The 16,914-nt window shown below is 35.9% G+C and overlaps 2 protein-coding genes across 2 annotated transcripts; one reads left to right on the top strand and one right to left on the bottom strand.

Annotated features, from left to right (window-relative positions):
- The first annotated feature begins 2,136 nt into the window (after positions 1-2,136).
- LOC111900258 (probable E3 ubiquitin ligase SUD1) lies at positions 2,137-8,137 on the top strand. Its single transcript, XM_023896139.3, has 9 exons — positions 2,137-2,627; positions 3,020-3,700; positions 3,834-4,574; positions 4,665-4,876; positions 4,963-5,262; positions 6,204-6,364; positions 6,901-7,064; positions 7,150-7,296; positions 7,377-8,137. Exons 1-9 carry the CDS (start codon positions 2,340-2,342, stop codon positions 7,914-7,916), a joined length of 3,234 nt encoding a protein of 1,077 aa, XP_023751907.1. The 5' UTR covers positions 2,137-2,339; the 3' UTR covers positions 7,917-8,137.
- A 4,971-nt stretch (positions 8,138-13,108) lies between these two features.
- Positions 13,109-16,399, bottom strand: LOC111900249 (polyadenylate-binding protein 2). Its single transcript, XM_023896128.3, has 8 exons — positions 15,772-16,399; positions 15,539-15,657; positions 14,704-15,438; positions 14,534-14,623; positions 14,319-14,456; positions 13,997-14,173; positions 13,700-13,906; positions 13,109-13,522 (listed from the first exon to the last, which is right to left on the bottom strand). The coding sequence occupies exons 1-8, from the start codon at positions 16,019-16,021 to the stop codon at positions 13,274-13,276; spliced, it is 1,965 nt and encodes a 654-aa protein (XP_023751896.1). The 5' UTR covers positions 16,022-16,399; the 3' UTR covers positions 13,109-13,273.
- Positions 16,400-16,914: the final 515 nt, after the last annotated feature.

Here is a 16,914-nt window from a genome sequence, read left to right as displayed (position 1 = left end):
AAGCACATACACATACATCATCTCGCCTCATCCACCAATAACCCAACTTTCATGTGTCTGCACCGCAAATCTCCATAACCAATCCTCTAGCCGCACTTGAACGGATCGCTGATCCTCTCAATAGAATACCCAGTTCTCCCCCACTCAGGGTTCGAACCATCACCAATTGGCATACCAACAACCTACTCCATACACTGTTTCACCAGGTATATCACACTTGACTCTTGGAACGTACCATGTAATCACTTCAATGATCTTCCTGATGGAACCAAGCAACTCCAAATATCCCGTAACTCAGACAAAAATCTTAGAATCCTCCCAACGTGACTGCCTCTAGTCATCTCAAAACCTCAGACCGATATACTGCCAGATACCCCAACTATTCCGGATTAGTCCTGACTCTCGGTCCGAAAATAATGCACTATCACGCACCTCGTCTCTAATTCCTCGACCAACCTCCCATCACGGGAATCATCATAAAAGCAAGAGACCTCACTCTCGCAGTAGATACACAACGTAGACAACAATGTTCACCGCCCCGATATACTCCTCTTGATCACCTGGAACTACTTCTAAAAGTATACCTCCCTCAATAAGGCACCTCCATGTTCTCTTCCATCTTAGTCCCACTAATGACTCTCTCACGGTATAAAATACCTCATAGCAAACATACTGCCCAAATACTCTGGTGAAAAGGTTGCAACCCTATGCTACCCCACGGGGTTTACCTCCAAACTCTGAAACCGGAAGCTCGTTATCTCTTTTGCTTCTCCCAGGAAACGGGGACAACGCAACTCTTGTCACAGAAGGCGACGTCTCATCTATCGGTCGATTGCTCAACTCAGACCGCGATCCTCCAATAAGCATCATCTCTACTCATACTTGAGTCTTGCAACTCCAACTGGCATCTCACCAATAAAATCTCGATTTCCCTCTCAAGGTATGCTCCATTGAATCTCGTTCGATGTGAACCTTTGGCCCCACACTCTATCATATATGTTCTCAGTCTAATCAATCACAACATGATAACTTGGTAAAATCAGAAGCACTAACCGCCACAAATCATGGTACTCAAAACGTGTGATCACCTCTCAGTCTGCTACGAATCATGGTACTCGAACCATGTTATCACCTCTCAATCTGCTACGAATCATGGTACTCGAACCATGTTATCACCTCTCAATCTGCTACGAATCATGGTACTCGAACCATGTTATCACCTCTCAATCTATTATGAATCATGGTACTCGAACCATGTTATCACCTCTCAATCTGCTACTTAGAACCACTGGAATTCTCCCTGTTTCAAGTACGGGTCCTCTGCTTTTAGTAGTACGAGCCCATACTACCTGCCACATCTACCCATACTTTCCACGTGGATCATCCCAGATTTCCTAAGTAGCTGTTCAACCTTCTCGATCACCAATCCCGTTAAACCTGGCCGCTCCCCAACGAATACTCTCCTTTATCAACGTACTCATCTGACTAAGGTCACTCCCTAGACTCTTCCTAGATTCTCTCACTTCTCTGCCTAGGTTCTCTTACTTCTCTGCCATCAGTTGTTGAAGAACGCCTTATGAAAATTTATAAAAACAAACATGTAAAAGTAGTTTTTTTTAGGTTAATCAATGAAAGTTATTAATAAAAATCAAATTATATATAATATGAGGTTAAAAATAAAAGTTTTAAAAATAAAGAAGTGAATGTAATATTTTTTAAAGTTTAAAGTTAAGGGTTCAAAATAATATTTTAAAAAGTAAACGGTGGAAAAACCACGAACTAATAAACATAAAATATAGAAAAAAAAATATAAATGATCCATACGGTTTACCCATAATCACAAATTCAATTCATATTATTTGAAGAGACCAAAATACCCTCACAGATAAACAATAAGGGTTATTCATGCAAGTTTCGGAAACCACATCACCATACTCCTAATTTTTTTTTTCAGGGATTGAATTTGCCACTTTTGCTAAACCACCGGACCATTTTCATAGTTTTGTCTGATACAACATACATCTTTCTAGAACCGGAAAATGACACATATACCCTTCTCAAGATCAACGACTTCACGTGGTACAGATGAGAATTGTCAAAAATAGCGTGCCCAAAACCGTAAATATCTTGGAACCCCGACCCACCACCAATCCACCCGCCCGCCTAGTAGCTCCGCCCTGTCAACCGTCTCTATTCCATATTCCATCATCATTCAAGTCCTACCAGTTAACAATCCCATCCACCGCCATCATATTCATCACAAAAACAAAGGGCTTTTCATCTTCTTCACACGGAGAGAGAGAAAACGCGTCGAGACTCTAGCTTCCGATTGTCAATTGATGGAGATCGCACCGGCGGTGCTAGCCGCACACGACGGAGTCGGAAACGCACCTGATTCTTCATCGGAATCTTCTGCTTCGACTGTTCCCGTTAATAACAATAATATCTCGAGCAACAGGTACGATGATGATGATGACGAAGAGGAAGATGTTTGCCGGATCTGTCGGAATTCAGGAGACGCCGACAATCCTCTCAGATATCCTTGTGCTTGTAGCGGAAGTATTAAGTTTGTTCACCAAGACTGCCTTCTCCAATGGCTCAATCACAGCAACGCTCGCCAGTGTGAGGTTCATTTACCTCTTTCACCTTAATATTAAGTGATTGTTTATACTCTCTTCCTACGTGCTGAATTTTTTTTGGTTAAACATGCATTAAGATATTAGGTTGATTATGCTGTGTGGTCCTCTTCGTTTTTATAAAAAGAACTGTGACAACTACAGACAGATTACATCAATTGACTGCAACAATTGTCCCTTCGTTGGTAAATGAGTTCAATGTGGATGTATTCATCATCTTTAGTGGACATATCTCTTTAACTTAATTGAGATAGAAATTATTTTATTACAGGAGAAGTTAAGCTGACATTCTTGTAGACTAATGAGGAAGCAAATGAGTTCAATTGCTTTATTATGTGGCTTTATTGGCTTTTCTTCATTTCTGTTGTCATCATGTGCTGCAGGTTTGCAAGCACCCCTTTTCATTCTCCCCTGTGTATGCCGAGAATACCCCAACAAGGCTTCCTTTTCAGGAATTTGTTATTGGAATGGCAATGAAAGCCTGTCATGTATTACAGTTCTTCCTAAGGCTCACTTTTGTGCTTTCTGTATGGCTTTTGACCATACCATTTATAACTTTCTGGATATGGCGCCTGTCATTTGTAAGAAGTTTTGGAGAAGCCCAGAGACTATTCTTGAATCATATCTCAACTACAATCATTCTCACAGACTGTCTCCATGGATTCCTACTCTCAGCCAGCATTGTGTTCATTTTTCTTGGGGCCACATCTTTGAGGGACTATTTTAGACATTTACGAGAACTTGGAGGGCAGGATGAGGATGAAGGAGATAGAAATGGTGCTCGTGTTGCTAGGAGACAACCTCCACAAGCCAACAGAAACCTTATTGGAGATGGGAATGGTGAAGATGGTGGAGGTCAAGGTATTGCTGGTGCTGGTCAGATTATCAGAAGGAATGCAGAAAATGTTGCAGCCAGGTGGGAGATGCAAGCAGCTCGTCTTGAAGCACATGTTGAACAGATGTTTGATGGTTTGGATGATGGTGATGGTGCTGAAGATGTTCCTTTTGATGAGCTTGTTGGTATGCAGGGGCCTGTTTTCCATTTGGTGGAAAATGCATTCACTGTAAGTATACTATTCCTTTGCAGTTTTTCCATAAAAAACAACCTTTTCATTCCAATGGCATGAACCATTCCTTCTCTGATTCCATCACACCAAACACTACCTTATCTTTTCTCACTTTCTTTTACCCTTACAGGTTCTTGCAAGCAACATGATATTCCTTGGTGTCATAATTCTCATCCCCTTTCACCTAGGCCGATTGATCCTCTACATTCTATCATCTGCCACTACTCCAATGTTATCAACCGTTGTTCCCCTCACAGAACAAGCACTTTCCCTAGCCAATATCACATTAAAAAACGCACTAACTGCAGTCACAAATCTAACATCCGATCACAATGTCCTTACCCATGTCACAGAGATGTTAAATGTCAATAATGCCACTGGACTTCAAGACTCCCCAAACAATGTCACAACTCCCATTATTCTAAAAGGGGCAGTTTCAGGAGGATCAAGATTATCTGATGTCACGACTCTTGCTGTTGGCTATCTGTTCATTTTGTCCCTAATTATTTTCTACATTGGAGTTATTGCACTTATAAGGTACACTAGAGGAGAGCCTTTAACAATGGGAAGATTCTATGGTATTGCTTCGATTGCAGAAACAATCCCTTCACTTTTTAGACAGTTCTTAGCTGCAATGAGACATTTAATGACAATGATAAAAGTCGCATTCCTTTTAGTCATTGAACTTGGAGTTTTCCCTCTAATGTGTGGATGGTGGTTGGATATTTGTACCATAAGAATGTTTGGGAAGTCAATTAGTCAAAGAGTTGACTTCTTTTCGGTTTCACCACTTGCAAGTTCATTGATTCATTGGGTTGTGGGGATTGTCTACATGTTACAAATATCCATATTTGTCAGCCTTCTTCGAGGGGTATAATTATATACTATATACTCTACTACCCTTTCACCTTTTCATTTTCTAAAGTGCAAATTACAAGAAAACCCCTATATATATTTGCAGGTTTTGCGAAATGGGGTTCTTTATTTCTTGCGAGATCCAGCTGATCCTAACTACAACCCCTTCAGGGATTTAATCGATGATCCTGTCCACAAACATGCTCGAAGGGTATTATTGTCAATTGCTGTTTACGGGAGCTTAATTGTAATGTTGGTTTTTCTACCAGTCAAACTTGCTATGCGAATGGCTCCTTCCATCTTTCCTCTTGATATATCGTAAGATTGGTTTTTATCTTCTATGGAATTGCCAATTCCATTCCATCTTGTACTTTTGTTTACAGATTCCTGTTCCATATTTGTAGGGTATCTGATCCATTCACTGAGATCCCTGCTGACATGCTTCTTTTCCAAATTTGTATTCCATTTGCTGTTGAGCATTTCAAGTTGCGTGCTACAATCAAATCAATTTTGCATTATTGGTTTACTGCGGTTGGTTGGGCACTTGGGTTAACAGATTACTTGTTGCCTGAACCTGAGGGCACTGAGGGGCAAAATGGGAATGATTTAGTATATGCTGAAAATCGAGCCATAGTTGGATTGCACCCTCAAGATGTGAACCGAGTTGTGGAAGAAGATGATGGTGATGAACAAGCTGATTCAGAGTAAGTTTTTTTTATTTTTTTATTTTATCATGTTGTCTGGTTGGTTGGATGGAATGGAATCAGAAAGGAACCGAATGAAAAAAAGTAATGGAATACGCAAGGTAATGGAATGGATCATGTTTGTTATGTACAATTGGAAAATTAAATTGATAAGTATAGAGAAAAAAATATTATTCCATGAAATTTTTTCTTTAATCAAATAAAGCTTTATGCTAAAAGAATTGCATATAAACATATTGCATGTTTTGAAATATGTACTATATATATTTCAATTGGTAAAAAAAAGGTTTACTTATAACTTATAAACCAAATATGAAAGATCAAGTAAAATGAAAAACCATGAAATCTTAAAATAGAACTCTAATTAAAAAATAACAAAAAGTGATTTATTTGAATTTTTATGAAAAGCAGTATTGCTATTGTAAATTATTCAAATAAAACTAATTGTTAACCATAATATATGATTCCATTCCATTAAGACATGAAAGAAAAATACCCCTCCCTTAATTGAATGAAAAACAACTAAGAGAAGGAATCATATTCCGTTCCTATGTGGCAAACAAACATGACTTTTTCATTCTGTTTGTAATATTCTAAACAAACATGATATCTTCATTCCACTGTGATATCCCATTCCATTCCCTTTTTGATTATTACATACCAAACATTACCTAAGTCTGTTTGGTTGGATGGAACGGAATGACAGAGGAATGGAATCGACACAGTAATTGAATAAATCATTACATTCCATTGTCATGTTTGGTTGGCCAGTAGGAATGGAACAGATTTCCATGTAAATGGTCCATTCCATTCTATCAGACAAAACAAACAGAAACAGTTAATTGTTTATTTCATTCCATTACATCAAACAGTAGCTAAATATATGAAAGATGTCATATATTTGAAGTTATTAATTTATGGTATATCATGATATTTTTTAGGAGGTATACGTTTGTGTTCTGTATTGTGTTGCTTTTATTGGTGGCTTGGATGACATTGTTGGTTGTCAATTCTGCTTTGATTGTGGTGCCTGTTTCCCTTGGCCGAGTCTTGTTTAATGCAGTTCCTCTTCTTCCTATCGCACACGGCATCAAATGTAACGGTAAGGATTTTTTTATTTAGGCCATCTTTATGTTTGGTTCTTCTATCTGAATTGGAATTGGAATTTGAGATTCCATTCCAGTCCCAAATTGGCGGAATCCAATTCCGTCACATTTCTTCAGATTCCATCTTTGATGTATTTGAATTTGATTCAAGACCTTAGGATGAGTTTGGTTCATCTGACAGAATTGGAATTCGAGATTCCATTCCAGTCCCAAATGGCTGGAACTCAATTTTTTCATTTTCCTTTAAATTCCATGTCTGATGGGATTCATTGGTAAAGGAATTTGAGTCAATCCCTCAAGTCATGTTTGGTTCATCCTACGGAATTGGAATTTGGGATTCCATTCCATAGTGTATGTGACCACCAAATGGACGGAATCCAATTCCCTCAGGCGTCATCACTCCTAGGGATCAGTTAGAAGCAAGTCGATATCATTTTTTTTTGTTAAAAAGACCATAATACCCTCACTATATAATATGTTAAAATAAATAAAAAACAAAAACTGATTGTACATTGTTCACATTCTATTTCAGACATTTATGCCTTCATTATCGGAAGTTACGTGATCTGGACAGCATTGGCTGGAATCAGGTATTCCATTGATCAAATCAGAACAAGGAGAACCACAGTTCTACTAGGGCAAATCTGGAAATGGTGTTCCATTGTGGTGAAGAGCTCTGTACTTTTGTCAATTTGGGTAAGATCATATTTTTCTTCACTTCACCTCACCACATTTAATAACAAGATTTAATCCCAATTCTTATTTTTTTTTTTATTTACAGATTTTTGTAATCCCAGTTTTAATTGGACTCCTGTTTGAACTTTTGGTAATTGTACCCATGAGAGTACCTGTTGATGAAAGCCCCGTGTTTTTACTATATCAAGATTGGGCTCTTGGCCTTATTTTCCTCAAGATCTGGACTCGCCTTGTAAGTTCCCATCATTTATATTTTCTTGATTATAATAAAACAAAAATAAAATAAAATTATATTTACTATTTCTTGAACAGGTAATGCTGGATCACCTGATGCCACTTATGGATGAGAGATGGAGAGTGAAATTCGAAAGGGTAAGAGAAGATGGTTTCTCAAGGCTTGAAGCGTTTTGGGTGCTAAAAGAGATAGTAATCCCCATCATGATGAAACTTCTCACAGCTCTATGTGTCCCTTATGTGTTAGCCCGAGGGGTATTTCCGGTATTTGGCTACCCGTTAGTGGTGAACTCGGCTGTGTATAGGTTCGCATGGGTGGGGTGCCTTGGGTTCAGTTTGGTGTGTTTCTGTGGGAAGAGGTTTCATGTGTGGTTTAGCAATTTGCATAATTCGATAAGAGACGATAGGTATTTGATTGGGAGAAGGCTTCATAATTTTGGGGAAGATCATAGTAAGAGTAGTGTTGATGATGTTGATGTGGATGATAATGATGATGATGATGATGATGATGATGGTGATGATGATGATGATGATGATGAGAGTTTGAATGTGTTGGTGAGAAATGATGAGGTGGGTTTGAGGCATAGACGCCATGTGGAAGTTGAGAATGTAATGTGAATATGACTGGGTTTTAAATTGGACTCAAGGTTGTGGTTAAAATGTAAAAAGGTAGATTAAAGCTAAAGGGGTTGGTGTTGTAAGTAATAAGGTTTTTGATTTATGGTTAAATTTGAGTAAACCTCAAGGAATGGTCGTTTTTGTTTTGTTTCTATAAAAACTGTTGTTATTGGTTTAGGTTTTATTAACTTATGGAATGAGCATTATTTTGGTCTTTTCTATATTTTGTCGTCTTTCATTGGACCCCAAATAGAGGGAAAACACAACACAAGGGAATGCAACTAATAATATAGACGCTCGTAGAGGAGAATTGAACATTGGTCGAGAGTTTGTATAACAAGAGAATTCATACTTTGTTCAAGTTACTAAAGGCGACAAAGAATAAGGGTGACAATTGTGTGTCTTTGGGTTGATGGGTTAGAAAAGTTTAACGTGAACAGGACTCATAAATATTTGTTTCGTCTTGCACAACTCTAACCTTGATTAGCCATAAACATGTTAACTTGTGTAACCACTAACTAGTTTCATTATATGGGTTTGCGTGTTCATAGGTCAGATTCAGAAACAGATCGTCATAATTGGGTTTGTGGGTTTTAGGAAAAAAATCTAAAGAAAACACAAACATAAATTATAATCACCATACCCAAAAAACCCAAGTCAAACATAAACTAATCTTTTACTTACTAACAAAACTCTACACAACAATAAACGGTAGTACATAAGGCTATAAGCAAACTGAACGTTCGGCGAACTATTCGTAAACCTTTCGGCAGTAAGTTCGTTTATTTAATAAATGAACAAATATGAACACAAATTCCCGTTCGTTTAGTTAAACAAACGAACACGAACAATGGTCTCGTTCGTTCAATTATGTTCATGAACATTCGTTTTCATTGTTCGTTTATGTTTGTTTATGTTTGTGAACATTCGTTTATATTGTTCGTTTGTGTTTGTTTATGTTCGTTCATTTAAGTTCTTTTTATGTTTATATATGTTCAATTGTGTTTGTTTACATTACTATATTATATGTTCGTTTATGTTAATATATGTTAGTTATGTTTATTGATCTACGTTCGTTTAATATGTTCATGAACATAAACGAACAAACAAGAACAATGTAATTTTTTAAACGAATGAACATGTACAAGAAAATTCGTTTGTATTCATTTATTTGTTCGGCTAACTTAAACCAACGAACATGAACAAATCATTGTTCGTTTTCATTCGACTCGTTTACAGCCCTATGGCCTTTGCCACCTTCTCTTTCATCAACACTTTCATGGCCTTTGCCACCTTCTCTTTCAAAAATTCCATATAGTCCATCTCCAGAGGCATCCATGTCAAAATATGCCCTTGTATGTGACCTTTTTAAAAAATCAATTAATTCTCAAAAATAAAATATTATAGAGATGCTAGATGTAGCTAGTCATACATCCACCCACTTATAGGGACTAGAAACATATTTTACTTATTACCAATATATACAATGACTTAATTTTTAACCTATTATGGCAACCTACTTAAAATTTTCACCCATTGTAGTAGTGTACTAACATTTTTATACCAAAAAAATCAACCTACTTTCATCTTTTTTACCTATAATACAAAGGGTCTTATATTTATTTTGCTCATGTAATTACTTTGCTACCAATATGTATAATGTAGTTTATTTGTTACATATTTGCTATTACCAATACATAATGCAAACATGCTACTTTATTATGAAATATAGGTATGTTGCTATTAAGGGTAAAGAAATGTAAGTATATTGTTATTATTTAAAAAAAAACTAAATTTCATTGCCCATATTGCTAAAAGAAGTAAAGTGTGTTTTCTGCACTTTGCCCTAAAATTTAAGGAATCGAGAAACACATTTTTGGTCGTTGTAGTGTGTGTGTGTGTATATATATATAATTGTGCGAACCAAAAGATTTGTGAGAACTTGCGAACTCATAACTAACTCATCATTTTTCAACACCCAAAACATAAAGCTTCTCCAAATGGTGTGTCTAAGCCATATCTAGGCTCAAAAAAAAGATTTGATAATTTTTTTTTTTTTTTATTTTCGAAATTTCATGTATGCATAATCAACAGTTGTACGGACTGCTGATGAGCACAATCAGCAGTCGTATGGACTGCGGATGTGCACAATCAGCAGTCATATAGACTGTTGATGAGCAATTAGCAGTCCATATGACTGCTGATTGTGCTCATCAGCAGTCCATATGATTGTTAATTGTGCATATTTGTTGTCCATACATCTGCTGATTGTGCTCATCAGCAGTCATACAAAAAAAAATCATATATATATATATTTTTTAGCCTAGATATGGCTTAGACGCATCATTTGGAGAAGATTTGTGTTTTTGGTATTGAAAAATGATGAGTTGAATATGAGTTCGCAAGTTCTCACAAATCTTTTGGTTCTCAAAAGAACCTCTCTCTCTCTCTCTCTCTCTCTCTCTCTCTCTATATATATATATATATATATATATATATATATATATATATATATATATATATATATTCCAAGGGAAGAACAATCATTTAAAAAAAAAAATTAGAAAGTGGGAAAAAAAAGTCATTTTACATAAGGCAAAGGGAAACATCGAGACAAAAATCGAAGTCAGGTGCCAACTTGAATCAAAAAAAGGTTGGACTGAACCTAGAATTTTGTGTATAACTGAGGGACCATTAATTTGATTTACTATAGGTTTGATAACTTGGGGACCACAATTGTCATAGAACATCAGAATTAACCAAAATTTGAAAATTGGTTTTTTTGGGACCAAAACCGGAAAAAATGCTAAATCATGGTCAGTGAGACAAGAGCATAACATTGACAAGGAGCATGTCTCATATTTTTTATTGGGTGTCTATTAATAATAATAGACAAATTCGCCCTTATTGTACTCCTTAATATGCCTTGGCCTTGATGGTCACTACAGTCGATCGTAATCTTGATTAATATTAAAAGAATATTCAAGAAAAATCGGAAAAGAAAAAATGTGGGTAGGAAATAATAAAAAGGTTATGAAAATACATTGTGGCTAGAAAATACATTAAAAAAAAATATACAGTTTTACCAAAATTCCTGCTTGCGAAGAAAGTAAGAAGCATTTACTATTATTATTAATAGACACCCAATAAAAAAATTTAAAAACTCGCGAACCAATGTTCTTTTAGCCATATTCCATTTTCATGTAAGATATTAAAAACATATGCCTATTTTACACACATTTACTCATAAAAGCTATAGTGTTGGATAACATGTAAATAAGACACTTAGCCAGTAATTTGGAAAACTCACGGATATTAATTTTCACATTCCTAAAGCATCATTTTCTAAACCCTACTAGATCATCCGACTTTAAAGAGAATATAGGTTTATGTTACTTGAAACCCTAGAAATGACCAAAAAATAGATGCTAACATACACATCGCGGGTTATTCACGATCCGCACAGTGGCAATCAAACTGTTGTTGATTGTTATTTATTTATTTATTTTTGAAACAACAAATATCATCAAAAGGTCGATGATTAGCAAGTAACTAAATCACAATAGAAAAACAATAAAAGGAGAAAAAGACGAAAATAAAAGCAAAACAATTTACAAAGATAAACGAGTAAAAGATGAGCAAATCCATTCAGTCTAGTCGTCACAACCATTTTTTCTCATGTATTTGCACCATGAGTATGAATTAACGATAATGGCATCTGCTACCTTTGTTGAAGATACTCGAATATTTTTAAAAATCCAATCGTTCCTGGCAATCCAAATGCTCCAGAGCGTACAATATAAAACTGTATTGTCAATCAATGTTTGTGTATCTGAGAGTTGTGTCACTCATTACCTATGTTAAGAAATTCTAAGATACTTGAGCACCTTCTACTTCCCAATCCAAGCCACGATGGAGGAAAAGGTGGTTCACTGATTCTAAGTCATTGTTGCAAAATGGACACATTTGATTAGTAACATTTAAACCCCTTGCTAATAAAGTATTTGTTACTGGAATCCTGGCCATCGAAGTCTGCTAGACAAAACACCTAACCTTTAACAGGATTATTTTTTATTGTTATATATACTCAATTTAGAATGATTAAAGATTTACTAGCTTGCATAGTTGTCATGTCATCTACATAGAGACATTTGGTTTACAAACTGCTTTTGAACGAAAAAAGTTAAAGCAACCGAGTTGAAAAACATATTCTCAAAACAAAGATAGAAAATCAATTAAAAACGATGCCTTATGAAAGGACTGTTAGATTTACCCATTGATAACCAAATGTTTGGCATGTTGACACATTTGGATTAAAAGAAATGATTTTTTTTTTCTTTTAAAACCCACAACTGGTTTGCTCCACCAAACATTCAGTCCCCAGTTTTCTTTTTCTTTTATTTATTTGTTTATAATTATTTTTAGTTAAACATTATTTTGTAATTAATTTTATTTTACTTTAATTTTAAAAAATAAACAACATATGCTAAAATAGGCAAAATAATTTCATCTACCAAAATAATGATATATATTTAAGAATTTTATTAATAAACTTTCTATATTTTCTATATAATCCTAAAAAATAATAAAAAATTAGGTTAGAAATTGAATACCACATAACATATGTAGTTTGTATAATATAATAAAAATTAATCATGAATAATACCAAAGTTTAGTTTGTGTTGGATTGATGGTGGGTGTTAAAAGTTAGGTTTAAGTAGGTTGTGTAGGTGGAAGAAAAATAAAATAATTTTTTAATAAATAGTTGGGTTGGTTTTGATTGTAAATGAAAATAGTTTTAAACATCCACCAGGTTTAGATGTGCTTTGAAAAACTAATGGTGCTTTTATTTATACAGTGTTTGACAAAAAACAATTGTTACCTGTAACGTTAATTAAAATGTAAAAGTTTTCAAATACTAATTATTTTTGTTTAGTTTTTCCACAAAAGCTGCAAGCTCCCAACCAAACACATCCTTAATCTTCAAACCACATAGTTTATTTGTTGATTTTGTTAAATAAGATAAAAAACAATATTATTGTTGTGATAATGATATTTGGGAGTTTAATAAATAGCTCCACAAATCAACGAATTGATTCCATTTTTTGTCCAAATCGACAATGAAGGCTTTCTAATTCTAAATACGGAAGGAAGCCTTTAAAAGCCACCATTCCCAAATTAGCATGAACATATAACAAAAACACAGATTATTTCAAATCCCAAATAAACACCATCACATCACATCATTCATCAAATATTCAAATATCAAGCCCAAACAAACTTCAAAAAAGAAAAAAAAAACACTACAATCAATCTCTTCACTTACTAACCAAACTTCTACACACCACAACATGTTTTTAAGAAACAATCCCATCATTCAAAGACAGACCCGCCAGTTGACTGGCGGCACCACCAGCTGCCGCCTGCTGCTGAGACACATTCCTCAACACCTCCATGGCCTCCGCCACCTTTGCTTTCAAAGCCTCCGGCGACTCCAGCAAATGAAGAACCTCAGTTTGATCCATCTCCAAAAGCATCCCAGTCACCTTTGCTGCTGATTCAGGCTCCAACTGTTCCACCAATGGGTACAGACTCTCTCCCAACATCTATCATTTCATTATCAAGGGCAAATTCGTCATTTCAAAATACTTTTTAGAAATATACTTTAATAGCAATGCTTATGGAAAATTTACATATTTGCAAAACATTACTATAAGGACTAAAATTGGAAATAAATCAAAACACAGGGACCAAAATTGTAATTTAATTAGAAAAGCATATACCGTTCTCTGTTCTGTGGGGGAAGCATTAGCAAGTGCAGAAGCCAACGCACCAATCGGAATGGGTTGTGTGATTCCAGTGTCTCTCAATGCCATTCCACCCATGTCATACGGAACAGAAACCATTCCCCCACCTCCAATTCCGGTCATGGAACCATCCGGAACATTCCGTCCAGGGGGGTAACGGTACATCCTCCCACGTGGCATCATCTGTTATTCATTTATTGTAATCAATCAACTAATTAATCTAATTATTAATATCACTGAATTTTTTGTTTTAAATGATATTGGAATTCTAACCTGTTGCTGCATTAGGGGAACGGGCTGCTGGTTTTGCTGACCTGGACCAGTAGCGCGCCTGCCACCTGGGCGTTGACCTTGTTGACCTTGCTGCACCATTGGCATGAAGAAGTTTGGCATTGGGGCGCCACCTGGACGCATACCTGGCACAAGTTGCTGTTGATACCCAAATCCAGGCTGTACATGATTTAAAAATTAAAAAAACAAAAAAAAATGTTTAGTTTTGAAAAGATCTTTACAAGAACAAAATATTCAACACCATGAAAAATCTTGAAACATGATTATAATAAAAAGAATAATTTTTATTAACTGAAGTTATTACCTGTGGAGGAATGAATGTAGGCTGAGCTTGACCATAGAATATCTGTTGACCTAAACCTGGCCCACCAGGTGGATACATTGGCATACGTGGTGCTACAGCTGGCGCCATTGCAATTGGGCGCATCTGTGAAAACTGTGCCTATATACAAAAAGGGCAAAATCGTCATAAAAATGTTTATATTTGTTTGCATCAAAAGTACATATGTCTCAACATACCTGCAATCTTGCCCTTCTGTCTTCCTTACGTTGTGCAAGTGCCACATAAAGTGGCTTACTTGCAACCATCTTTCCATTCATCTCAAAAAGCTATTACAATTTATAAAAAAGAAAAGAAATTTAGAAAGAAAAGTATGTAAGAATGATATTGATGAAGATATTTTACTTACTGCTCTAGAAGCTTCTTCAGAAGTAGAAAAGGCAACAAAACCTGAACCTTTGCTTGTTCCATTAGGATCTCGCATAACCTTGCAAGAAGTTATAGTACCATAAGAAGAAAATAACTCCTTGAGGTTTTCATCATCAATGGTATCATCTAGATTTTTTATGTACAAATTTAACCCTTGTGATTTATCAACTGCCTCCTTCATAGTCTGTTCAAATCTTTGCTTCAATTCCTGTTCCCTTTCGTATTTCTTCTGTGCTTTTCCAACATACCATTCTTTGTTATCAAATTTCTGACCATTAAGCCCTTCCACTGCTTTACCAGCATCCTCAGCATTCTCAAAATTAACAAATCCAAAGCATTTGGAGTTCCCTTCAGCATCCCTCATCACAACAGCACTTGTCACAGTTCCAAATTCACTAAATGTCTTGTTTAGATCATCATCTGTTGTTGATTCAGAAAGGTTTTTGACATAGACATTAGTAAACTTTGTCTTGTCGACAGCTAGTTCTCTTTCTTGTTTGCGCAAAAAAGGTCCCACGTAGACTTGTTTGTCGTTTAAAAGCATGCCATTGAGTTTTTCAATGGCTTTTTGTGCAGATTCTTCAGCGTCGTATTGTACAAAACCGTAACCCTTTGATTGGCCAGTTGAATCTGTCGCAATCTTGCAGGAGAGGATATTGCCAAATGTAGAGAATGTGTCGTGTAAGGCCTTTTGGTCGATTGCCTTATCGAGATTCTGTTTTTGTTCAGATTGTTAACAGAAGTCATTAGGTAAAGAAGACTATAAGAAAGTAGAAACAGTGATTAATAGATTGAGGTTTTTCTGCTTTGAATACCTTGATAAATATGTTTCCAGAGCCACTTTTGCGTACGCTAGGGTCTCGATGAGAATACATTATTCTGATCGCCTTCCCATTCAAAGGTGTGAAGTTCAGCACCTCCATTGCCCTTGCAGCTGTTGCCATGAACATAACAGAAGGAGTAAGAACTAATGCTTTCAACAGTGTTGACATCAAAAGGAATTGCAATATCTAACTATGAGAACGTGAATTTGTTAAACAGCACTAACCATCTTGAGGATTCGCATAGTTGACATAGCCATAACCAAGCGATCGTCGAGTCGACAAGTCCCTGCAAACTCGAACAGAAACCACTTGACCTAACTGGTTAAACAGATCATACAACTGCGAATCCGTCACATTCCACTCCAGATCCCCAACATACAATGAGGTCGGCACAAACTGCTGAGCACCAGCAGGAGCAGCACCACCGACACCAGCACTCACCGCCTGAGGTTGAACTTGAACCTGAGCCGCCATCTCAAAACCCTAGAAATATTTTGCCTTTTCCCCAAATTTTCTGATTTTTTTTGGCTTTTTTTAACTTCCCTCTCCCTTTATTGATATGAATCCAAACCTAGATAGATAAATTGCCTGCAAATCAGAAAGCTTTTCCAACTCCGAACAAAGCAAACCACAGAAACCCTAGAAACTTCCAATTTTTTGTTGTTTTTTTTAAATAAGAGAGATAGAGAGATAGGAGAGGGAAGGATATGAATATAAGGATAGATAAGTCGGAGATCCGACCAGGGAACCGCCTAGATCGCCGCCTGGATACGGCGGAGGAGAGAGAGGAGATGTAGATAAGAGAAGTTGGGAGGAAAAGTTGGGATAGGAGGGTTTGAAAGGGAAGATAAAAACTGCAGGCTGCAAGTTGAGGGCTTTGGAGACGCGTGTGCTATGTGGGGCCCGATGGTTGTGTGTCAAAGTGCAAAACGTTACGGTGAAACCTACGAGGTGGAGGCACGATCTCCACCGTTGGATCTGTTGACAGCTGGGTTTATGACCGCACATTTACTTGGTCAGCATAGAAAACATAGAAAACATGTTTCCTCGGCATTTTCAAAATAGATATGTGTTTTTTTAAGAAAAATTATAGTATATCCTCCCAAAAAAAATTATTTATCAATTTTAATAAATGTAGTTTTTTTTACCATCATATGGCATTCTCATTATTTAATTGTTCAAGTATTATTTTGTATTTTATGGCTTATGTCATTTTATAGATTCTTTTATCTTAATAAATTTCATATAATACTTTAATGTTATAATTACAATAAAAATTGTAATAAATTGATATTAATTTCATTAATGTTCTTATTTTAAAATTCTCAAATTAAAGTTTATTATTTAATTTGTTTATTTATTTAAAT

The sequence above is a fragment of the Lactuca sativa genome, chromosome 7, assembly GCF_002870075.4.
Source record: "Lactuca sativa cultivar Salinas chromosome 7, Lsat_Salinas_v11, whole genome shotgun sequence".
Classification (NCBI taxonomy): Eukaryota; Viridiplantae; Streptophyta; class Magnoliopsida; order Asterales; family Asteraceae; genus Lactuca; species Lactuca sativa.
This window is presented reverse-complemented; position numbering and strand designations above follow the sequence as displayed.